General features: G+C 43.1%; 1 protein-coding gene across 1 annotated transcript in view; it reads right to left on the bottom strand.

The window, feature by feature from the left end:
• Positions 1–4,775: 4,775 nt before the first annotated feature.
• LOC126266735 (uncharacterized) overlaps positions 4,776–25,558 on the bottom strand; it is a 292,392-nt gene continuing 271,609 nt past the window's right edge. The window contains exon 14 of the mRNA XM_049971221.1: positions 4,776–9,297. Coding sequence (XP_049827178.1) covers positions 8,641–9,297 — 657 coding nt within the window. The 3' untranslated portion in view covers positions 4,776–8,640. The remainder of the gene's footprint in view (positions 9,298–25,558) is intronic.

Below are 25,558 nucleotides of genomic sequence, written 5' to 3'. Positions count from 1 at the left end.
ATTCCGTATCAGTAATGAGTACAGAGAGCAAGCCGGGCTCAGAAGTGTTGCCGTCCTCCAATTTTATGCTATATAGGAGTGGTAAGACTGAGGCAGCGATGCAGTCACTGAGTCGGTAGGGATGTGATGCTGCCTACTTGTTGTCAGGGGTCAACAGCACAATTTCAACACTTGCAGCCAGTTAGCTAGTTGCTTCCGTCATGACTCTGGTGATTCTACTGGTAGTCATACTTCTTTCTCTTGCAGTGATATGCCATATCCATGATTTACGTTTTTATTGTACTCACCCACTTATGCCGAGGTTATATTTCACAGTTACAGTTTCTTACTCATTTACTAAACGTTCACTTACTTGTCACAGGGGATAAGTCATATACTGATACTTTAAAGTAATAAACCGGATCGTTAAGATGACCACTTGTTTTTGTTGTAGACAGATGATCTCTCCTTTCATTAATATATCTATGTGTCGTGTGGTACCCATACTTTCATGATAGAGTGGGCCAAGACTGTTAAATATCATTCAGCAAGATGTTTCCATTGTACGACACTGTATTTTCTTAAAATGTGTTTGATCTTACGGTAAGCTTCCCTTCTCTGTAGGTCACCAGATATTGGACTTACGCTTCTTATGGGGTATGCTAAACAGCTCAACACAGTTGCCATATCATCTGGGTACGATTTTAGAAAAGAGTCCGAGAAAGTCGTTGGACGATTGAGGACTTGAGGCTCATTTGAAAAATAACATCTTCAAAAACATAAGCACAAACTCAAACTGAAACACTACAAAGCAGTAGCGTGCTGATTCACCGGGTGAGAAACTACTTCTTGACTACACTACTGAAACTGTGCACTGCAGTCTGCATGTGATGGAGGCTGATTCTGAGATGCTCCTTTTTTTCTGACGAAACATTTAATTACAGCGTTCATTAAGGTTCGTCAATGTGTAGAGCAACAGACTGTGTAGTTCTGGAAGGCCTCTTCCATTACAGAAAGATATAATACGCAAAAAAGGGTTTAGTGAGCAATCAGGACAACTAATGGACTGATATTTTTCAAGCAAATCGTATGTTGTGACATGGATGTGAATAATATACTGCAACGGGTTTGCAGACAATTAATAATTATTTAATGCTGGCCAGTGGAAGAGTACATAATACCAAGGCATAGCTCACAGTATTACTTGTAGGTAGGTGCTGTCCTGTATCAGTTGCTCACTAAACGGTCTACTGTTACTAGTTAATAAGAGACGGGACTGATCCACCATGGTACACAAAACACGACAAAACACTGTTGCAGAAGTAACGAAAAAAGCATTCAAAATTCAGAAGAACGCAAAATCCCCAAGACCGGCTAAGTTTCAAGGAAGCTCGATATTTAGTGTGGACGTCAAAATGCGAGATGCTTTTAATAGTTTCTACAATGAAACATTGTCTCAAAGAATGGTAGAAAACCCAAAGAGATTCTGGTCGTATGTAAAATACACCAATGGCAAAAAACAGTCAATACCATCACTGCTGGATAGCGATGGAAATGTTACCAATCATGGTGCCACTAATGCGGAGTTACTAAATACAGTTTTCTGTAATTCCTTCACGAAAGAAGACGAAGTAAATATTCCAGAATTCCAAACCAGAACAGCTGTTGGCATGATTGACATAAAAGTTGATATTTTAAGTGTTGCGAAACAACTCAAATCCCTTAAGGTCCCTTCCAGCCCAGATGGGCTACCAGTCAGGTTCCCTGCAGATACAATAGCGCCTTTCTTAGCAATCATATACAACCGCTCACTTGACAAAAGGTCTGTTCCTAAAGACTGGAAAGTAGCACAGGTCACACCAATATTCAAGAAATGAAATAGGAGTAACCTGTTGAATTACAGACCCATATCACTATCCTCAATTTGCAGTAGGATTTTGGAGCATATACTGTACTCGAAAATTATGAATTACCTTGAAGAAAATGACTTATTGATACACAGTCAACACGGATTCAGAAAATATCGTTCTTGTACAACGCAGCTAGCTCTTTATTCCCATGAAGTAATGAGTACTGTCGACAAGGGATCTCAGATCGATTCCTTATTCCCAGATTTCCAGAAGGCTTTTGATACCGTTCCTCACAAGCGACTATTAATCAAATTGCGTGCACATGGAGTATCGTCTCAGTTGTGTAACTGGATTTGTGACTTCCTCTCAGAGAGGTCACAGTTCGTAGTGATGGACGGTAAATCATCAAGCAGAACAGAAGAGATATCTGGCGTTCCGCAAGATAGTGGCTTAGGCCCTCTGCTGTTCCTGATTTACATAAATGATCTAGGTGATAATCTGAGCAGCGCCTTAGATTGTTTGCAGATGACGCTGTAATTTACTATCTAGTAAAATCATCAGACGACCAATTCCAATTACAAAATGATCTAAAGAGAATTTCTGTATGGTGCGAAAGTGGCAATTGGCATTAAACGAAGGAAAGTACAAGGTCGTCCATATGGTTACTAAAAGAAATCCGATAAATTTTGGGTATGCGATAAATCGCACAAATCTAAGGGCTGTCAATTCGACTAAATACCTAGGAATTACAATCACGAGCAACTTAAATTGGAAAGACCACATAGATAATATTGTGAGGAAGGCGAAACAAAGACTGCACTTTGTTGGTAGGACACTTAGAAGATGCGACAAACTAAGTAAAGAGACAACCTACATTACATTTGTCCGTCTTCTGGTGGAATATTGCTGCGCGGTGTGGGATCCTCACCAGGAAGGATTGACGGAGCACATCAAAAAAGTGCAAAGAAGGGCAGCTCGTTTAGTGTTATCGCGCAGTAGGGGCGAGAGTGTCACACATATGATACGCGAGTTGGGGTGGCAGTCACTGGAACAAAGGTGGTTTTCTTTGGGGAGAGATCTATTTACGAAATTTCAATCACCAAATTTGTCTTTCGAATGCGAAAATATTTTGTTGACACCCACCTATATACGGAGAAATGATCATCATAATAAAATAAGAGAAACCAGAGTTCTAACGGAAATATGTAGGTGTTCCTTTTTGCCACGCGCCATTCTAGAGTGGAATGGCAGAGAAGTAGTATGAAAATTGTTTGATGAACCCTCTGCCAGGTACTTAAGTGTGAACTGCAGAGTAACCATGTAGATGTAAATGTACTGTCGAAAGTGAAATACCCTGTAGAAACCTGTATGTTTTATGGAGACTATCACACTGTGTTAAGGACAACTGCTACATTAACAAATGTGTTGGATGTTACCATGTCAACCACATAGTGGGATAAGACAGCCAGTGCAATACAAATATCCATAAATTGATGTTTCTCCAATGAAATAAAGTTGTTAATTCGAATGTAGTCCTTAAAGTCCTATTTCTTGATCAAGTAATTCGCCTAATCTGACCCAGCTTGAATTTTTTTGAGCCTCAGACACCTATCTCAGCTTAGGAATTATCTCAGACAGAATTATCTCTGACAATGACATTGTTCAAATTACATCAACCTGTTTGAGCAAATACAACGAAAGTATTGTGATATAATAACTGCATAGAAGCATGGTGACTGTTGCGAATATAGTGCACAGTGCAAGTAGTGCATAAAAATGAAACCATTAGAAAATATTGTGTGTATCACAGTTTGTTCATATTTAGCAATCCAAATTAGTCCAAAATTTTCTCTCCCTCAGTTAAAGCTTCGATTCAGTTGTTCCACATCAAGGTTCAAAATTTGACGTTGACCGTTACGGCATAACAGTCACGCTGCATAACTTCCGCAGCTCTCGGTCTAGTGGCTAGTGTTGCTGCCTCTGGCTCACAGGGTCCTGGATCCCGGGTTCGATTTCCTGCCGGTTTGGGTACTTTCTCTGCCTGGGCGCTTGGTGTTCATGTTGTCGACATCACAGTTCGTGAACGTAGGCAAGATTGGACTGTGGAAAGATTGCTACTTTTTACAAGGGCTGATAACTGCACAGTTGAGCAGCCCATCATCATCATCATCATCACCCTGAATAATGTGTGATGTTGACCACTCGACATATCAAAGACTACCAAGAGAGAGACAGAGAAAGAGAGAGAGAGAGAGAGAGAGAGAGAGAGAGAGAGAGAGAGAGAGTGAGAGAGGGGGGGGGGGGGGAGGGAGGGAGGGAGGGAGGGAGGGAGGGAGAGGGAGTAAGTTTCCGTAATGTAACTGTACAAAAAATACAACACAGGGCGATCAAGTGATATCGGCCAAAACAAGAAACTGTCCATCTTCTCATTTTTGTCCTCAACCAAAAATCTGGCTGGCTTACTCACTTATTCTTGATGCTAGTCTTTTGACCTTCTGTAACTTTTAGTTTTCATCTGTCCTCCTGTCTTCTTCATTCTGTAGATCAGAGTAGTGAACTGCAGCAATTTGTGAGCCGTGTTAGAGAGCGAATGGAAAGTTTCACCAGCGTGAATGAGGTTTGCTTCGAAGTAACGGTCTTTTATTTAATCTGACAACTCACATGTAGATAGTTTTTATAGGAAAATCAGATGCATTTAAATTAGCATTGTCTAATGAAAATTATTTATTTTGAAATAAATATTTGTGTCACATTAACAAATTTGTATTAAATATTTCTAAATAAAACCTATCTTCCCACTTAAACGAAGATAAGTAGTACAATTGTTAGAAATTATATATATATTTTACGTCAGAGATATCAATGGCAAACTTAGCATGTAACGCCGTTGTAGGGCACTCACTTACCGCAACGTTCTTCCAATAACAATAATACAAAACATATATGTAATCTGTCAACATCATTCATTCCCAAATTTTTTTGTTTTATTTTTGTCTTTCTTTCATGTTGCTCAGTATGTATATAAAACTTAATGAATCCCATGTATGACAACGTGAGAATAATACAGCTGATAGATATTTAATTTACTGTGCAGTAACAATACCAGAGTAAATGTATCAAATATTTCATGATGTAGGAAACACACTGTTATGGAAACATCTATCATTCTGCAGTGTAAACTACTATTATGTGATATTCGACACTTGAGTATTCTTTTCAAAATACGTGTCTGGAATTTCCATTATACATAGCATGACTGCTAGGTTCTGCAGTGCAAAATGCTGAAGACTAACTTATTTCAAATAACATCCTCTTATGAAACAGTTTCTACTGAATAGAACAGTTTTAAACACTCATTTTTCACACATAGCACCATGTAGAACAATAAAACTTTGTAATTCTTGCTAATTCACACATTTATAAAATTTATATTTGTGCTTTTTCAAAACCTGATATAAATTACATTTATTTATACATTCACAACATATTAATCCTACAATGCGCATTGTCTCCCTTCCAGAGGTACCGTCTCAGTTTGTCTATTAGAAGTCACACAACGATTATCACAATAACAGTTTGTCTCTCAGATATCTAAATTTCTAGTACTTAAATTAGTACAGAGTGAAAACAATCTGTAAGTCCAAGGATTGAAGCAGAACAGACTTTTTTAAATGATGGTGTGATGGTAATTCTACTTGTGAAAACGTGGTTTTATGGTCAAAGATCACAAATTTTGATAAACCAGCTAAACCTTTCTCTTAGTGTATCACAAAGGAGCAAAGCAGCATTTGAAGTACTCTGTCTGTAATACCAAAGAAACCGGAACATGTAGAGTAATGAAGAATGTTCTTTTGTCTTAGTTTTCTGGGAAGAAATGCCTTTGCCACAATACTTATAATATCGTTTTTATATAACTTTATCACTTTGCCTGTATGACAGAGCTGTTATGACAGTCAAATACTCGAGTTTGTCCAGATATTCTTCCAATTACAGCCACAAATTACAGCTGTAGAACATGTAAACAATGATAGTCTCTCAAAGATTAACAGTGAATTTTTAATGAGTTGCATGTAAGGAGACAAGTAATTAGTAAACAACTGAGGTAATCTTCAGCGCCATAATTATTGAATAGAGTACACAATAAACCTTCACATTTGTGATGCTATATCGTTAAATTTTACCCGAGGAGAACCATAACACAGCGATTTTTCTATGCTAGTTTCAATAAAAGACCGCCTGATCTGAAAAAAAACTTGCACGTATATTTTTGGCTGATCAGTGCAATGGTGTAGAACAACATCTACATGTTCAGTACAAGAATGTTGTTATATTGCGTGTCCAATTTATATTGACCATCACAAACAACTTTTTATCCACAAATAAAACAAAAAAATTGTGTCATGCAATTGTTTATCTATCAAGACGACATTAACCAACATGATTGCCTTTCGTGTAGCTTTATTCGTTATCAAGATATAATATTTATTTTAAATAACATCTGTTATCTCTTATTCGGTAATCCACTTTCTCTGCATAAAACATGTTCAAGAACGTCTAACAATGTACCGTTCATGTAAACATGAGGGAGTTAAATACTAAACACAAAGCTGACTGAGGTTGCTGTACTAATCTGACTTTGACTCTGCAGTACTGGTACACAGTGTAGACGCCCAGGCTGATGTAACTCGTCCGCCAGGTGGAGTTGACAGTAAAAAAATGGAAACACAAGGAAAATGGACACCAGTCATTCCCTCAGATATCTTCTGTTGAAGATTTGAGCGGAAACAATGGAGAAAAGATGATACTCACATATGACACAGAACAGCATTGGCAGAACAGTTATTACAACAATGTTTTCTAGTTTACTATATGGATGCATGTAGTACACTTAAACAATATGTTGTGCACATTATTGATTTAAAACTGTGTGACCATTACTTTCCTTCGCTTTTGCTTGAAGGTAGGCGTGATACTACTCTGACAAAGGAACTCTACTAAGAACGATATCCTGATAAAAAAGACACCTTCCTGGTGGAACCCAACTATTGCTGCTTCAGGAAGTGTGAAGATTCAACGGGAGGCAATGCAGTCATCATAGAAATCGCACAGTCGCAGCCAGTGAAGCTGCGCTTCACCTTTCTGTCGCCATGAATCCACACGTAGACACACGGCACCTCGAACATGATATCGCATTCCTAAAGAGAGCATACATGGCACGCATCCAACATGTTCTTCTGTTTGCATGTACATTTACACCAGGAACTGTACGAGAATGATTACCTGCATCATGTACAGTTCTGTCAGTGCGCTCAACCCAAATCATCGCTAACTGTAACTTCTGTGATGTTCTTTTTATCAATGAATATTTCTTCTAAAACGCACATGCAAACACAAAGAACATTAACTGTTGGTCCACTGAAAACTCACGGTGGCCGAGATATGGGACATCAGTGTCGAAGGAGGATTGATATCTGGTATGGGATACCTTTATTAGCCCTTATTTCATCAATGTTAAACTAAATGGTGTGGCATGTATCTTTGAATGGTCAAAGTTACAAGGAAAGCATTCATAATGTACCTCTGGAAGTTAAATAACAATTGCTTGGTAAATATGAAGAGGTCTTTCCATGGTTATTTTGACTTTCAGTATTTCAAACAATTCACGTAATAGGATGTATTAATATGATATTCTCTCAAGAATTGTAGAAATACTGACTGAGTGAAATTTCCTGTGGAAAATCTCAGTACAATCTTCGTGTACTACCAGCGAGAGTTACAAAAAAAGTTTTTTAAAAGGTTACCAACTGTAGTTAAGCTAAGGATAACGTTTGGTGCTAGTGTAACAATGGCTACTGATGCACAGACCAACTTTTCTGACTGAAAAATTGGATTGTGGAAAAAACTGGATTACAATAAAAGTGAACGTATTTGTTCACCAGACTGAAATCCAAAGTTACAGACTATCAGTGGCAGAAGAAGCTGAAATATGAGCCAAATATGTTTGTTTCTGTTCTCAGCCGAGATAATATCGCATTGTAGGATTATGAAAATGTCAAAATGTCACGAGGAACGGAAACATCTGACACTGTACACCACTGACAGTATGCAATACTACTACACTATTTAATTCACGGACATAATGTATATGTTAAAATTTCACATTTGGCACGGACACAAAGATTTATTTCAATCCCTGAAGCAAATATGTAATACAGACGTAGTGTTCCTTCAATAAAATTATGGCTGTACCTCACCATTTCCTCAACGAACGGATTCTAGCAGCACGAGCAACTTGACTCGACTAGTTAACATCACAATTTCTCATTCCGGAACTGCAGTGATACTTTACCACAAATACTACTCTGACATTGACTGGGAAATATTACCAAAATAGTATTAATACCGTAATGTTAATAGTTTTCAGTACACGATTACACGAGAAAGTCAGCAGTTCTTTTCCAATGTATGGTGCAATGTAGGGGAAATAAAATGCGAGTCAAATTTTTCTTACAACGCTTTAGTTTGGAAAGTCTGAATTGTACTGGTGTAATCTGCTGTAGAACTTTTTGTTGTATTTGGAAGAAGAAAAGTTCTTTAAATATGCGTTTAAAACTATTTTAGAGTGCTCCATTCACTTAATTCGTAACATTTGGACTCACGAGTGTGTCACAGAGTCTGAAGTTGAAAACTAGCTTCTGAAACAAACAACAATATTTACCGTTTTGCTCTCAATAATATTAAAGTGCCCAGACATGCAAAACATTTAATCGTGTAGCTGTTGTGGCAGGATTTGGTCGGGGAATCCAGAGGCTCACTCCTTGAGGCTGGTGAAGCGGCGCAGCTTGACGCGCAGCCCGGGGTTCTTGGCGACGCGCTGGACGCGCAGCTCGCCGCCGGCCAGGAAGGACACCTCGAGGCGGCCGCCGTCGCGCAGCGCCGCCACCAGCGCCTTGGCCGCCGCCGCCTCCATGTCCCTGGCGCTCAGCTGCAGCGCCGTGCCGGGGAAGCGGTCGCGCACGCACCGGCCCAGCGCCGCCGCCTGCGCCCGGCTCAGCGGCACCCCCGCGGCGCCCAGCCAGGTCAGGTAGCTGAGGTTGGCCACGACCGCCTGCAGGAACAGGTGCTCGGCGGGCGCGCGGCACGCCACGTCAGCTGCGCGCAGCCCGTCGACCTGCAGGTGGCTCAGCGAGCACGCCTTGAGCGCGCGCCCCACGCGGCGCAACGTGCGCTCCGCGTCCTCCAGGCCCAGCCGCCAGTGGCTCATGCGCAGGCTCTGCAGCGTGCGGAAGCTGGCCGACAGCGTCTCGAAGAAGGTCACCAGCGCCCTGTCGTCGACAGTCAGCGGCACGCCCGTGCCGGAGACGCTGCTCTTCTCCAGGCTCAGGTCCAGGTCGCTGAGGTGCGTGAAGCCTCGCAGGAACGGCAGCAGCAGAGGGCCGCGAAGGGCCGGACGGTCGTTCACCGTCACCTGCGCAGGCAGTGCCGCTCCCGACGAGTACGTTAAGCGGACACTTTGTGGGAGGAAGTATAGAAAGGTGGCAAACAGAAGACAAAGAAGCTCTTTTGGCAAGAGCTGTGTAAATATTTGGTCACGAGCAAAATACCTTCTCTCTGCTGCATTGTTGATCTTTGTTACCCCACGTGCATTTCCCTTCTTATGTCAAATGGAAAATGGACCTTCCCTGAACATTCTGCAATATTATATTGTTTTGTGTTTACACATAATGATTTCAGGTATCAGTTCGTGCCAGAATTACTACAAAAACAAATAATAGAGTTAAAGGAGGCTATCTGATTTGGTGAAGACTGCCAGTTTTGCTAGTGTGATGAAAGCAGAGCTCACCATCTCCAGCATCGTCGACAGGACTCACTGCGAACCTTTGGTACAGAACCGAGTCGAGGGTCTGAATCAGAGGCTGATACGGTTTTGCGACTGTGTGGGCTGTAGATTCCTCGACTTGCGCCATAGGGTGGTGGGGTTTCGGGTTCCGCTGGATAGGTCAGGAGTCCACTACACGCAGCAAGCGGCTACACAGGTAGGAGGGGTTGTGTGGCGTGGACTGGCCGGTTTTTTTTTAGGTTAGATGGCCTCGGGCAAGTACAGAAAGGGCAACCACCTCAATGGGTGCGGGGCAAAGTCAGGACATGCGGGGACGAAGCAGCAATCGCTATTGTAATTGTAAACTGTCGAAGCTGCATTGGTAAAGTAATGGAACTTCAAGCGCTGATAGAAAGCACCGGACCTGAAATCGTTATAGGTACCGATAGCTGGCTGAAGCCAGAGATAAATTCTTCCGAAATTTTTACAAAGGCACAGACAGTGTTTAGAAAGGATATAGTGCATGCAACCAGTGGTGGCATCTTTGTCGCTGTTAGTAGTAGTTTATCCTGTAGTGAAATAGAAGTGGATAGTTCCTGTGAATTATTATGGGTGGAGGTTACACTCAACAACCGAGCCAGGTTAATAATTGGCTCCTTTTACCGACCTCCCGACTCAGCAGCATTAGTCGCAGAACAGCTGAGAGAAAATTTGGAATACATTTCACATAAATTTTCTCAGCATGTTATAGTCTTAGGTGGAGATTTCAATTTACTAGATATACAATGGGACACTCAGGATGAGTGGTAGGGACAGAGCATTGAGTGACATTATACTGATTGCACTATCCGAAAATTACCTCTAGCAATTAAACAGAGAACCGACTCGTGGAGATAACATCTTGGACCTACAGATTACAAACAGACCCGAACTTTCCGACACTGTAAGTGCAGAACAGGGAATCAATGATCATAAGGCCGTTGCAGCATCCCTGAATATGGAAGTTAATAGGAATATAAAAAAAGGGAGGAAGGTTTATCTGTTTAGCAAGAGTAATGGAAGGCAGATTTCAGACTACCTAACAGATCAAAACGAAAATTTCTGTTCCGACACTGACAATGTTGAGTGTTTATGGAGAAAGTTCAAGGCAATCGTAAAATGCGTTTTACACAGGTACGTGCCAAGTAAAACTCTGAGGGACGGGAAAAACCCACCGTGGTTCAACAACAAAGTTAGGATACTACTGCAAAAGCAAAGAAAGCTTCACTCCAAGTTTAAACGCAACCAAAACCTCTCAGACAAACAGAAACTAAACGATGTCAAAGTTAGCGTAAGGAGGGCTATGCGTGAAGCGTTCAATGAATTCGAAAGTAAAATTCTATGTACCGACTTGACAGAAAATCCTAGGAAGTTATGGTCTTACGTTAAATCAGTAAGTGGCTCGAAACAGCATATCCAGACACTCCGGGATGATGATGGCATTGAAACAGAGGATGACACGAGTAAAGCTGAAACACTAAACACCTTTTCCCAAGGCTGTTTCACAGAGGAAGATCGCACTGCAGTTACTTCTCTAAATCCTCGCACACACGAAAAAATGGCTGACATCGAAATAAGTGTCCAAGGAATAGAAAAGCAACTGGAATCACTCAACAGAGGAAAGTCCACTGGACCTGACGGGATACCAATTCGATTCTACACAGAGTACGTGAAAGAACTTGCCCCCCTTCTAACAGCCGTGTACCGCAAGTCTCTAGAGGAACGGAAGGTTCCAAATGATTGGAAAAGAGCACAGGTAGTCCCAGTCTTCAAGAAGGGTCATCGAGCAGATGCGCAAAACTATAGACCTATATCTCTGACGTCGATCTGTTGTAGAATTTTAGAACATGTTTTTTGCTCGCGTATCATGTCGTTTCTGGAAACCCAGAATCTACTCTGTAGGAATCAACATGGATTCTGGAAACAGCGATCATGTGAGACCCAACTCGCTTTATTTGTTCATGAGATCCAGAAAATATTAGATACAGGCTCTCAGGTAGATGCTATTTTCCTTGACTTCCGGAAGGCGTTCGATAGAGTTCCGCACTGTCGCTTGATAAACAAAGTAAGAGCCTACGGAAATACCAGACCAGCTGTGTGGCTGGATTAAAGACTTTTTAGCAAACAGAACACAGCATGTTGTTCTCAATGGAGAGACGTCTACAGACGTTAAAGTAACCTCTGGCGTGCCACAGGGGAGTGTTATGGGACCATTGCTTTTCACAATATTTATAAATGACTTAGTAGATAGTGTCAGAAGTTCCATGCGGCTTTTCGCGGATGATGCTGTAGTATACAGACAGGTTGCAGCATTAGAAAATTGTAGCGAAATGCAAGAAGATCTGCTCTGAGAGGCACTTGGTGCAGGGAGTGGCAACTGACCCTTAACATAGACAAATGTAATGTATTGCGAATAAATAGAAAGAAGGATCGTTTATTGTATGATTACATGATAGCGGTTCAAACTCTGCTAGCAATTACTTCTGTAAAATATCTGGGAGTATGCGTGCGGAACGATTTGAAGTGGAATGATCATATAAAATTAATTGTTGGTAAGGCGGGTACCAGGTTGAGATTCATTGGGAGAGTCCTTAGAAAATGTTGTCCATCAACAAAGGAGGTGGCTTACAAAACACTCTTTCGACCTATACTTGAGTATTGCTCATCAGCGTGGCATCCGTACCAGATCGGGTTGACGGAGGAGGTAGAGAATATCCAAAGAAGAGCGGCGCGTTTCGTCACAGGGTTATTTGGTAACCGTGATAGCGAGATGTTTAGCAAACTCAAGTGGCAGACTCTGCAAGAGAGGCGCTCTGCATCGCGGTGTAGCTTGCTCGCCAGGTTTCGAGAGGGTGCATTTCTGGATGAGGTATCGAATATATTGCTTCCCCCTACTTATACCTCCCGAGAAGATCACGAATGTAAAATTAGAGAGATTCGAGCGCGCACGGAGGCTTTCAGACAGTCGTTATTCCCGTCTTTTCCAGAACGGCGCAAAACCTGTAGTGTCTCGTTTCACGCGAACTTGACAATGGTCAGCATCGTATCTAAATCTCTCTGTTCGACTTCGGCGTATATCTGCCAACTCTCTATTATAGCCTCAGCGAGGCTATTCGTCTGTGGGTGTTAGGTAATTGTAATCTTGTTTGCGATGTACAATGTGAAACTATCTCTAATACTAGTCTCAACGGGAAAACTTTTCCACAATCATAGACATCTGGCGGAGTGCTGTGTGCTTCAAGATTATTTATTCTGTCAGGAGCCTTTCAATTTATAGAGCATTGGCAGTTGGCGTGGTGACAGCATAGCGGATGAGGTAATCAGTGCAGACTATTAACCATCGATTCCCATTTGTCGACTCCAGGAACATCCTCAACAGGTCGCTTCCAAACAGGTGAAATGGTGATGCTACAGGTAGAATTGGTACCCAATAGTTGTTGGGTGGCAAGATGCTGCAGTCGGCCCGACTGAGGGCTGTTCATCCAGGAGACGGAGCAGTGCTGTCAGCTGTACCCCGTGCAGCGTGACTAGCGGTTACCGTTACTGGCCGGCTTGCTGTGGGTCCAGACTTCAAATACAATCACAAGCAAATAACTGCCATTCCTTATTTGTCATTTCAAGATAGTTCTCGGGTTTTGCCATATTTAGATATTCTGGAATTTTCGATATTTGTATAAATAGCAGCATCCTCCGTTCGCGGTGCAGTATATGCTGTTCTGTTCGCTCACTGCTGTCCATAATAAGTGTGCTTACACTGCTAAGCGTTGCACTTCATTAATGACTTGCTTTTGGAATTTTGACTTGATTGTGGCTTTGACATGGCAATACTGAAAGAATACAAGGAGAACAATAACGAAGGCTGCTAATGAGTATTGGATAGGAAGAGAAATATGCGTTGGGAAGGGAGGCTCAAAATCTGGCCACCAGACCTTGAAGCGACCACAAAGTCCATCTCCGTTATCTTAACAAACGAGTAGTAGAAAATCATCAGATTTACAAACAGAAGAGGAATATTGATAAAAAGGTTGTTAAAGAGGCCCAACAAGAATCTTTGTAATGGTTCGTAAATATAATCGAAATTGGCGTCCACGGAAAGCAACCGCTAGTATGTAACACATTGAAAATCCTTAACAAAGCACACAGAGATACAGTGTTGAAGAAATACTTCAGGAGAACTGGCTGAAGACGAGCTGAGATGACGAACAACCATTTCCACCACAACCGATCACGGTACCGGTATACAATGTTCCGTTTATTAACTGTAATTCTCCTTTGTTCGGTACCTCACGTTTAAAGGCCTCTGTGATTTTCGGCAATGCTGGATCTTCCATCTGTTCAGCAACATTGTCATTTAATGCAGTGATGACTGAAATTTCATCCATCCTGGTGTGTTCCGCCAGAGGTTCTTCTTGAGAGGCAGTCGGCGTCTTCCTGTTTGCGTTCCCTTTGTTGTAACACCGGTACAGTGCAACCCTGAAGCCTCAGTGCCCATTTCGCCGGTCGACCAGACGGATAATTCAGCTAGTCAGCTAGCAGAGGATGTCGTCCCTCACAATGGTGAAGTCTTCGCAAAAAAAAAAAAAAAAAAATTCTGTTGGAAGTTGTTGATAGCCCAGACAACTGCGAGTTTCTCGATTGCAGAATAGTTCATCCCAGTCATGGGCTCTGAAAACGTAAGCTACCGCCTACTCAGATCTTCCGTAATTCGCAACAGAAGTGCACGTTTTCCATACCCACTGGCGCCGGTGTGATATTTATTCTCGGTATTCTCGTCATACAATGGCCGAACTGGGATAGATGTTAGTGGGACCTTAAGGAAAAGGAGAGATCTTTCTTGGATCTCATTCCAGAAAAATTTGACATCTCTCTGCAATAGTCCTTGCTAAGGACATGCCTTGGTACAGAATCTCGTTATGAACTACCAGTAGTACCAACACATTATGAGAAAACTTCGCATATCAAAAATGTGCCGAGCGGTCGGCAAATCTCTGACTGCACTTATTTTTTCCATGTTGTGTGTCTCAAAATCCTTATCTTTGGTGACAAAGAGGCACTTTTTCGTATTCAGATCTGTACACATATCAAGATTGTCAGGCAGTCTAGATGTTCTTCAAACATTGTTCAAAAAAAGAGACAATGTCATCCAGATAGTTAAGGCATGTCGTCCATACGATCAATGGTGGCTGGTGTCTTACATTTTCCAACCTTCATTAACTCGAATTCTTGGCGATCACGTCAACTATTCTTGTTACGGACACAGTTTTTTTTCTACTCTGTCTCGTCAACTTCGATTTACCAGTAGCCTTTCTGCGTATCTGAAGTTGAGAAGTACTTTGCTTATTTCAATCAGCGTAGGGCATCATCAATGTGCTGCAGTGGGTAGACTATGTCTTCGTGATTTTGCTACATCACCGACAGTCGATGCAGGAACGCTGCTTGTTGCCCCCCTTCTTCACAAGGACCACAGGGGAGGACCGAGGACTCGCTCAGTGTCCAGTGATGTCGCAGCATCTTCTCCATTTCTTCCCCAATCGTCAGTCGCTCAGCTGGAGCAATCCAATAAGAGAGCTGCCTAATGTGATGTTTTACCATAGGCCGCTTGATATCTCTTTTCTCCACACTGGATTTGAAAGCTTATGTCAATGGGCACAGAAGGGCTGGCGCTGCCTGGAGTTATCCCTCGGCCATACCAGATCCTGTTAACAGTTTGGTAGTATCTCCCTCCCTCGCATTGTCTGTAGCGTAACACGATTCTTCATCGGTGCCACTGAGCTGCCCATTCTGGACTTTCTCTGCAGTTCCTACATGCTTACCTTTGGGGATGATCTGTGGTTGCTCATACAGTTAATAATCGGAAGTTCTCCTCGATTACCTACAATTTTGCTATCGTCACTGGTATACACATACCTTTCACGAGTCTGAATAGCTTTTTTCATTCGATAAACACTTCAAAGTTTAACTGAGCATCCAGACTGACAACTGGAATTCGTCTCGTCGATAATTTGATCATTGAGAGTGTGTGATTGCTTGTGATGTCAGCAACAAGTTCCATCTGAGAATAACATTTTGACTGTATTATATTAAATGACAAATTCGAGGGACTGTGTTCCGTCATTGACAGTTATTCTTGCAGTACACGTTCTGTCGGCTGGATGTATTACCCATTTACGACATTCGACACAATCGCTGTCGAATAACGAGACATAGTCTTCTTTAGCTGGCAACAATAAACATCGGACATTACAGAAAAAGACTAGTACCCAAGCAGACTGGCCGTCGACGGTGAAGTCGATGAGATTTTCCTCATCTTGGTGAAAGTCGTTCATGGAGGATTTTGATCTGGGACGTCCTGACGTCCAAAGATGGTTGCCTCGCTTACTTGTTTTGAATATGGCGTCTAGGTCAGCGGCTGGCACCTCTGTAGGACGACAGGGAACGGCTGTGGCGTGTCGGAGAGCGGTCTCGTCCGGGGGTCCGTGGTACAGTGGTGGGCTTCGTCCCACAGGTCGATTACAGTCGCCTGCAGCTAACTGGTGTCAGCAGCTGTTGTTACGGCTGACGTCTGGTGGCGCAGTAGGCGTCGGACGCTCCTGTTCTTCGAATACTCTTCCGGGTTACGAGCGGCGTCATTTCGAATAAAACACTTCAGCTTTGGATGGAAATCTGTGCCATCGCCACCAGAAGTAAGAACCAATATGGTAGTATCAGCAAGCAAAGAAGGTAGCACTGTACACCTAAGAACTGCAGTCAAAGACTTTTCAATTACTGGATACCGTAACTGACCTTATGCACATAGACTTTGAATGGCAAAAAACAAGCGGAATTTATACCCATTAAGATACGTATGTGGATCCGTAAGTGCTATGCTGTATAAACCGCCAAAAATCAACTGCCTGTCATCCTTCCAGTCGGCTTTCTATCTGATTCAGTCTCAATATGACCACAAAGCTGGTTTGTTGTTACATACACATTTCATTACAGTTTAACTGTCTGACGATTTCACTGATATAATTTCATTTAATTCATATTGATACCTTTTGTTCCAACGATTTTAATTTACTTAGTGTGTGTAACGATGTCACGGTAGGCAGCAGTCCTCAAGTCCATTCGTTTCGTGGTGGTATTCTCAGAGGAATATCGTTCAGTAGGTGTTTATTTATTTATTTTTTAAATAGGAGGAAAACTGAATGAAATGAATGTATGGTTGGAACCTGTATGTGTTCTAGGACGGAAAATATATTAAAGTCATTGCTTGTACTATCGAAGTGATTCGGCTTTTAATACTGGCATATCAAACATTTTTATTTCTTAAGAAGTACACAATAACGGTGTCATATGGGAGCCGTGTCTTTTTATTTTCTGATGGAAAGTCTCTGCAGGGAAAGACTTTCATCTACTGATGCTACTTTTACTTTATAATAGCACACTGAAATAAAGAAAAGTTCTACCAAGTGACACACTTAAATTTATAAATTAAAAAAAAAGTCTTCGATAATGTTTTAAGAGAAAAACTATGGAATAGAATGAAGGATGTATGGAAACCTATAATTTCGGTTGGATATGGAAAGAAATCTGTCAGAGAAGGTGACAACGAACAAAGGACCGAGGCGTGTCTGCAGTATTTCATATTAAAGGTCACAGGTGTCGGTCAGCCGCTTAGAAGAGCGTGCTGGTCGCACAGGAGAAATGAGACGGCGCAGCGGGACCGCCCCCAGGCGGCCACGTGGCCCCCACTGGCCGCGGCTGAGATGAAGTCGAACCGCGTGAAAACGTGGCGGAAGGCGTTGTCTCTCTGAAACTTCCTGTCGACCGTGCCCGACCACCACAAAGGACGTCAGCCGTACTGGGCGCCGAGCGCAACGTAGCCCCTTCACGTCCGCGCCTGCCGTCCGAGATCAAGTAAGGGGCTCACCGCAACATTCCGGAGTGTGTGTGAAATCTTATGGGACTTAACTGCTAAGGTCATCAGTCCCTGAGCTTACACACAACTTAACCTAAATTACCCTAAGGACAAACACACACACACACACACACACACACACACACACACACACACACAAGACCGAGGGAGGACTCGAACCTCCGGGACCAGGCGCACAGCCGGCCTCTTTGGCCGAGCGGTTCTAGGCGCTAAAGTCTGGAGCCGCGCGACCGCTGCGGTCGCAGGTTCGACTCCTGCCTCAGGCATGGATGTGTGTGATGTCCTTCGGTTAGTTAGGTTTAAGTAGTTCTAAGTTCTAGGGGACTGATGACCTCAGATGTTAAGTCCCGTAGTGCTCAGAGCCATTTGAACCATTTGAACCAGGCGCACAGTCCATTATTGCAGCGCCCTAGACCGCTTGGGTAATCCCGCGCGGCCGCAGCATTCTGTATCATCCCACGCCACTCTTCGCACACTAGCGGGAGACTAGTGTCCCACGCTGCGTTTGAAGTTGGCCAGGACTGGGCAGCCTGCACTGCTAATCAATGGCGTCACACAGTGTTCAGTGACGAGTACAGTTCATCCCTACCTGGGATGGTCACTGTCAGCAATTTGGCTGCCATCTGGGGATAGATCCCACGCTTCCAATGTTTCGGAGAGAACAACGGCATTATTGCTAGCGTCACGGTGTGAGGTACCCTCGGGCAGGACTGCAGATCACGACTAGTAGTGACTGAAAGAGCTCCGAAAGCACAACAGTACATCGCATACGGCTTGCGTCCTTGCGTGTTACCTCTCATGCGACAGTATCCTGGTGCTATTTTTCCGCAGGTCGATGCTCGTTCACACATGACACGTGTTCCTACGAACTGTTTCCGTGACGTTGAGGTACTACCATGGCCCGTAACCAGCAAGGTTCCCAGATCTGTCCCAGATGAAACACATTTGGGGCTACCTCACCTCCGAGATGTCCACATACGACCGGCCTGTCCCCTCATATGCTGCCAGTACCAACAATCAGAGGCCAGAGAAAACTCCTGTCATGACTGCAACCATAGTAATTGACACACGTATCAGCCAAATTGCACCACCCTGGTCATGGACGGCATCTGGGGATGATTGGAATGGTAGGAATTTGGATGTTATCAATACCTCCAGAGCCAACACTTAGGAGTGATCGATATTGAATCGCTCAATTTTACACAAACTATGCATGGAATACCCACGATTGTGGAGACAGCCCAACACAAACTATTTATTCACTATTCATCTACCTGAAAGGCGCCGTGAAGGCCGCAGCTGGTATTTGTCCCCACGGCTGCGTGAAAGAACTGACTAGCCAGCTGACTGGATCTATTCTTCGTACCCGCCGCACATGACAGTCTTAAGCAAGAAGTGGCAATTTGTTCTGGCCACCAGCTCCATCCACCACACACTCTAATGGCCATCAGAGGCAACAAACAATACTGAGCGAAAATTCTGGGTTGTTGTTGTTGTTGTCTTCAGTCCTGAGACTGGTTTGATGCAGCTCTCCATGCTACTCTATCCTGTGCAAGCTTCTTCATTTCCCAGTACCTACTGCAACCTACATCCTTCTGAATCTGCTTAGTGTATCCATCTCTTGGTCTCCCTCTACGATTTTTACTCTCCACGCTGCACTCCAATATTAAATTGGTGATCCCTTGACGCCTCAGAACATGTCCTACCACCCGATCCCTTCTTCTGGCCAAGTTGTGCCACAAACTTCTCTTCTACCCAATCCTATTCAATACTTCCTCATTAGTTATGTGATCTACCCATCTAATCTTCAGCATTCTTCTGTAGCACCACATTTCGAAAGCTTCTATTCTCTTCTTGTCCAAACTATTTATCGTCCATGTTTCACTTCCATACATGGCTACACTCCATACAAATACTTTCAGAAATGACTTCCTGACACTTAAATCTATACTCGATGTTAACAAATTTCTCTTCTTCAGAAACGCTTTCCTTGCCATTGCCAGCCTACGTTTTATATCCTCTCTACTTCGACCATCATCAGTTATTTTGCTCCCCAAATAGCAAAACTCCTTTATTACTTTAAGAGTCTCATTTCCTAATCTAATTCCCTCAGCATCACCGGACTTAACTCGACTACATTCCATTATTCTCGTTTTGCTTTTGTTGATGTTCATCTTGTATCCTCCTTTCAAGACACTGTCCATTCCGTTCAACTGCTCTTCCAAGTCCTTTGCTGTCTCTGACAGTATTACAATGTCATCGACGAACCTCAAAGTTTTTATTTCTTCTCCATGGATTTTAATACCTACTCCGAATTTTTCTTTTGTTTCCTTTACTGCTTGCTCAATATGCAGATTGAATAACATCGGGGAGAGGGTGCAACCCTGTCTTACTCCCTTCCCAACCACTGCTTCCCTTTCATGTCCCTCGACTCTTATAACTGCCATTTGGTTTATGTATAAATTGTAAATAGCCTTTCGCTCCCTGTATTTTACCCCTGCCACCTTTAGAATTTGAAAGAGGGTATTCCAGTCAACATTGTCAAAAGCTTTCTCTAAGTCTACAAATGCTAGAAACGTAGGTTTGCCTTTTTTTAATCTTTCTTCTAAGATAAGTCGTAAGGTCAGTATTGCCTCACGTGTTCCAGTATTTCTACGGATCTTCCTCGAGGTCGGCTTCCACTAGTTTTTCCATTCGTCTGTAAAGAATTTGACTTAGTATTTTGCAGCTGTGACTTATTAAATTGATTGTTCGGTAATTTTCGCATCTGTCAATACCTGCTTTCTTTGGGATTGGAATTATTATATTCTTCTTGAAGTCTGAGGGTATTTCGCCTGCTTCATACACCTTGCTGACCAGATGGTACAGTTTTGTCAGGACTGGCTCTCCCAAGGCCGTCAGTAGTTCCAATGGAATGTTGTCTACTCCGGGGGCCTTGTTTCGACTCAGGTCTTTCAGTGCTCTGTCAAACTCTTCACGCAGTATCGTATCTCCCATTTCATCTTCATCTACATCCTCTTCCATTTCCATAATATTGTCCAGAAGTACATCGCCCTTGTATAGACCCTCTATATACTCCTTCCACCTTTCTGCTTTCCCTTCTTTGCTTAGAACTGGGTTTCCATCTGAACTCTTGATATTCATACAAGTGGTTCTCTTTTCTCCAAAGGTCTCTTTAATTTTCCTGTAGGCTGTATCTATCTTACCCCTAGTGAGATAAGCCTCTACATCCTTACATTTGTCCTCTAGCCATCCCTGCTTAGCCATTTTGCACTTCCTGTCGATCTCGTTTTTGAGACGTTTGTATTCCTTTTTGCCTGCTTCATTTACTGCATTTTTATATTTTCTCCATTCATCAATTAAATTCAATATTTCTTCTGTTACCCAGGGATTTCTACTAGCCCTCGTCTTTTTACCTACTTGATCCTCTGCTGCCTTCACCACTTCATCGCTCAAAGCTATCCATTCTTCTTCTACTGTATTTCTTTCCCCCGTCCTTGCCAATTATTCCTTTATGCTATTCGTGAAACTCTCTACAATATCTGGTTCTTTCAGTTTATCCAGGTCCCATCTCCTTAAATTTCCACCTTCTTGCAGTTTCTTCAGTTTTAATCTACAGTTCATAACCAATAGATTGTGGTCAGAGTCCACATCTGCCCCTGGAAATGTCTTACAATTTAAAACCTGGTTTCTAAATCTCTGTCTTACCATTACATAATCTATCTGATACCTTTTAGTGTATCCAGGGTTCTTCCATGTATACAACCTCCTTTCATGATTCTGAAACCAAGTTTTAGCTATGATTAAGTTGTGCTCTGTGCAAAATTCTACCAGGCGGCTTCCTCTTTCATTTCTTAGCCCCAATCCATATTCACCTACTACGTTTCCTTCTCTCCCTTTTCCTACACTTGAATTCCAATCACCCATGACTATTAAATTTTCGTCTCCCTTCACTATCTGAATAATTTCTTTTATTTCATCATACATTTCTTCAATTTCTTCGTTATCTGCAGAGCTAGTTGGCATATAAACTTGTACTACTGTAGTAGGTGTGGGCTTCGTATCTATCTTGGCCACAATAATGCGTTCACTATGCTGTTTGTAGGAGCTTACCCGCATTCCTATTTTCCTATTCATTATTAAACCTACTCCTGCGTTACCCCTTTTTGATTTTGTGTTTATAACCCTGTAGTCACCTAACCAGAAGTCTTGTTCCTCCTGCCACCGAACTTCACTAATTCCCACTATATCTTACTTTATCCTATCCATTTCCCTTTTTAAATTTTCTGACCTACCTGCCCGATTAAGGGATCTGACATTCACGCTCCGATCCGTAGAACGCAAGTTTTCTTTCTCCTGAAAACGGCATCCTCTTGAGTAGTCCCCGCCCGGAGATCCGAATGGGGGACTATTTTACCTCCGTAATATTTTACCCAAGTGGACGCCATCATCATTTAATCATACAGTAAAGCTGCATGCCCTCGGGAAAAATGACGGCCATAGTTTCCCCTTGCTTTCAGCCGTTCGCAGTACCAGCACACGAAGGCCGTTTTGGTTAATGTTACAAGGCCAAATTAGTCAATCATCCAGACTGTTGCCCCTGCAACTACTGAAAAGGCTGCTGCCCCTCTTCAGGAAGCACACGTTTGTCTGGCCTCTCAACAGATACGCCTCCGTTGTGGTTGCACCTACGGTACGGCTATCTGTATCGCTGAGGCACGCAAGCCTCCCCACCAACGACAAGGTCCATGGTTCATGGGGTGGGGGTGGGGAATTCTGGGATGGATGGGTATTTGTTTTTCTTACGAGTGGTAACTGTGCGTTTTAGGAAGAGAGACGTAATCGTGATATAAGCGACCAGATGCGTATGCACGTAGCCAGCGTGTAAGCTCGTAATAAAATCACCTCAACGAATTTAGAAAGTGGTTCGGGTAAGGAACGTGGTATTAAGCCGATATTTGCAACTCCCTCTTGCCCCTGCTAGATATTTCCCACGCTAAAAATACGCATTCCATCTCGATACCATGAAGACAGTGTAATACGGATTCTGTGATATATACTCAGTGTCATAGGCGAGGGTGGAGGATGGTTGGTTGAGAATGATCACATACAGTAGACGGTGTGCTATGTGAGGAAGCACTTGAAAATGCAACGCTAGACTGAAGCCGAAAGGAATGTCCAAAATCTTATACACTGGCGTTTCAGATCTATAATGTCTCGCTTTCTCGTGGAAATGCTGTCTGTGGTTTCGAATCAAATCTCTCCATGCTAACACATACTTGTGTGGATCCTATGGAGGCGTCTTTTAATGATTACAACCACCAGTGAATCATACATGAGGCACTCTCACATCTCGAAACTCACCTTTTTCGAACCTGTCTGCTGCAGTAAAACTCCAATGTGGTTTCAGACAGTCTCTCTGAGTCTTGTAACTGCTCCTCAGTGCCTGCCCTGCTCTCCCTGCAGCCTTGTCCGTGTGGTTGATCCATTTTATGTTGGAACTGAGAGAAAGTCGGAGAGCCCCATATCTACAACCCTCTGCATCCTGTGGAGAAACAGGGTCACGTGAGTTGATGTGAAAGGACTATGTTTTAACCACTCGGTGGAAATGGGACATGTTGTCGTAGCTACCCCGACCATTTACAGTGTATAAGGCTAGCGCAAAACGTAGCTTTCTTCTGCAACATGAGGTAGTAGAAAAGACAGTACAAGCAGTTGGTAGGGTTTCTTATCGGAAATATGACGAAGACTTCACATCATACAGGGACTGGAAGATGGACAAGGATTTTGCTACTGCATTGTGGTGTGTTTCGAAACTACATACAGATACTGCAGTCTGAAGGAGATCTGCGTATCTCAAGGTGGATTCATGTCTATCACTCAAACATATCACTCTCTCTCTCTTTCCTCATTATTTTGTACCATCTAATAGAGGAAAACTACTAACTGTATGCAATCAAACTCTTAAGTTTCATACCATGCTCTGTAATAGCATATCACTAACATCGCCTGGTAAAGAACCTGATTGAATCCCGCTGGTGGCTACACTTGAGGACACACAGCGAATCTCACGATGCACCGCCCTTCATCCTATCCCTGACGTAACGCTCTGTGGGTCCGCCGCTAGAGAAAAATGGCAAATTGCTCTAAGCATTATGGGACTTAACATCTGAGGTCATCAGTCCCATAGACTTAGAACTACTTAAACCTAGCTAACACACATCCACACATCCAAGCCTGAGGCAGGATTCGAACCTGCGACCGTAGCATCTGCGCGGTTCCGGACTGAACCGCCTAGAACCGCTCAGCTGCCGCGGCCAGCCCACCTCTAGAGACCATCTGGATATAATGCATAGTGGATTCACCGAGCGTGGTGGCGCAGTGGTTAGCACACTGGACTCGCATTCGGGAGGACGACGGTTCAATTCCGTCTCTGGCCATCGTGATTTAGGTTTTCCGTGATTTCCCTAAATCGTTTCAGGCAAATGCCGGGATGGTTCCTTTGAAAGGGCACGGCCGATTTCCTTCTCAATCCTTCCCTAACCCTAGCTTGCGCTCCGTCTCTAATGACCTCGTTGTCGACGGGACGTTAAACACTAACCACCACCACCATAGTGGATTCACCTTTAAACCCTATTCCGGATGCATCATATTGTGGATCTACTTCTGAAATTCGCTCCGGATATAGCATGTAGCGGATCCCCTCTTGAAAACTTACTCGGGTCTACTCTGGGACATCGAAGCCATCCACAATACTTGTGCAAACACAGACATACATAAAACAGAGTCCTAGGACGACTGTGCTGGCCATTAGAGTGTGTGGTGGAGATAGCTGGTGGCCAGAACAAATTGACATTTCTGGCTTAAGACTGTCATGTGCGGCGGGTACGAAGAAAAGTTCCAGTCAGCTGGCTAGTCAGTTTTTTCACGCAGCCGTGGGGACAAATACCAGCTGCGGCCTTCACGGCGCCTTTCAGGTAGATGAATGGCGAATTAATACTCAGTTTGTGTTGGGCTGTCTCCACAATCGTATGTATTCCATGTATAGTTTGTGTAAAACTGAACGATTATATATCGATCTCTGCCACGTGTTGGCTCTCGACATATTGATAACATCCAAATTCCTGCCCCTCGAATCATCCCCAGATGCCCTCCATGGCCTCTGAGTGTTGGCACTGGCGGTGCAGAAGGGTCGGCCGCACCACAGGTGAACATCTGGGAGGTGAGTGGGCTGTATGTACGACTGTTTGCAGTGACCTCAGGCACCTAGCAGTGACGACGGCAAAGATTGTGGCTTATTGCTTCCCAACACATTGCACTGCACTCTGTCTTGTAGTGGTATTTGTTGTTGTTACTACCCCATCACTCGGTAGACCCTTTCCTCATCCTTCTTCATCTTGGTGTAGCTGAGAGAACAGACTTAGGAGCTCTATAGTGCTTTATAAAAGACACTCAGCAAACCTGCACTGGTTGAGAATTACGCAAGCATGACGGTATAAAATCACGCCGAAATTTAAAATTCCAACTATTATTGTACACAGTATTGATTCCAATTGAGACGTCAAATTTCCAAATCGACAATTTATTGTGTCCAATAGTTGTACTGCAAGTGCACACATCAATCCAACACCTCTGCAGATTGCTTAACGACATAGCCCCCACCTGAGCTGAAATTTGAAATTCTGAGCTCCCTCCAATGTAACTGACTTCCTACCAAATGACCTTACTGTGTCAGTATCCAGCAATAGTAGGCAAGCGTCAAAAATCCAGAAGGGTTTGGAAATTAGGTGGTTATTAGGATCGAATCCCACTGTATACCAGTTTTAGTATCCTCGAAATAGGATGCAGGACATAGTTGGGTTTAGTGTGGCACATGACTGACGTTATCTACTTCTTCTAGAATGTCTTTGCTCCATTTGCTACAGGTTTCCATAGCAGCTGAATTGTGAG

Source organism: Schistocerca gregaria, chromosome 4, assembly GCF_023897955.1.
Source record: "Schistocerca gregaria isolate iqSchGreg1 chromosome 4, iqSchGreg1.2, whole genome shotgun sequence".
Taxonomy (NCBI): Eukaryota; Metazoa; Arthropoda; class Insecta; order Orthoptera; family Acrididae; genus Schistocerca; species Schistocerca gregaria.
This window is presented reverse-complemented; position numbering and strand designations above follow the sequence as displayed.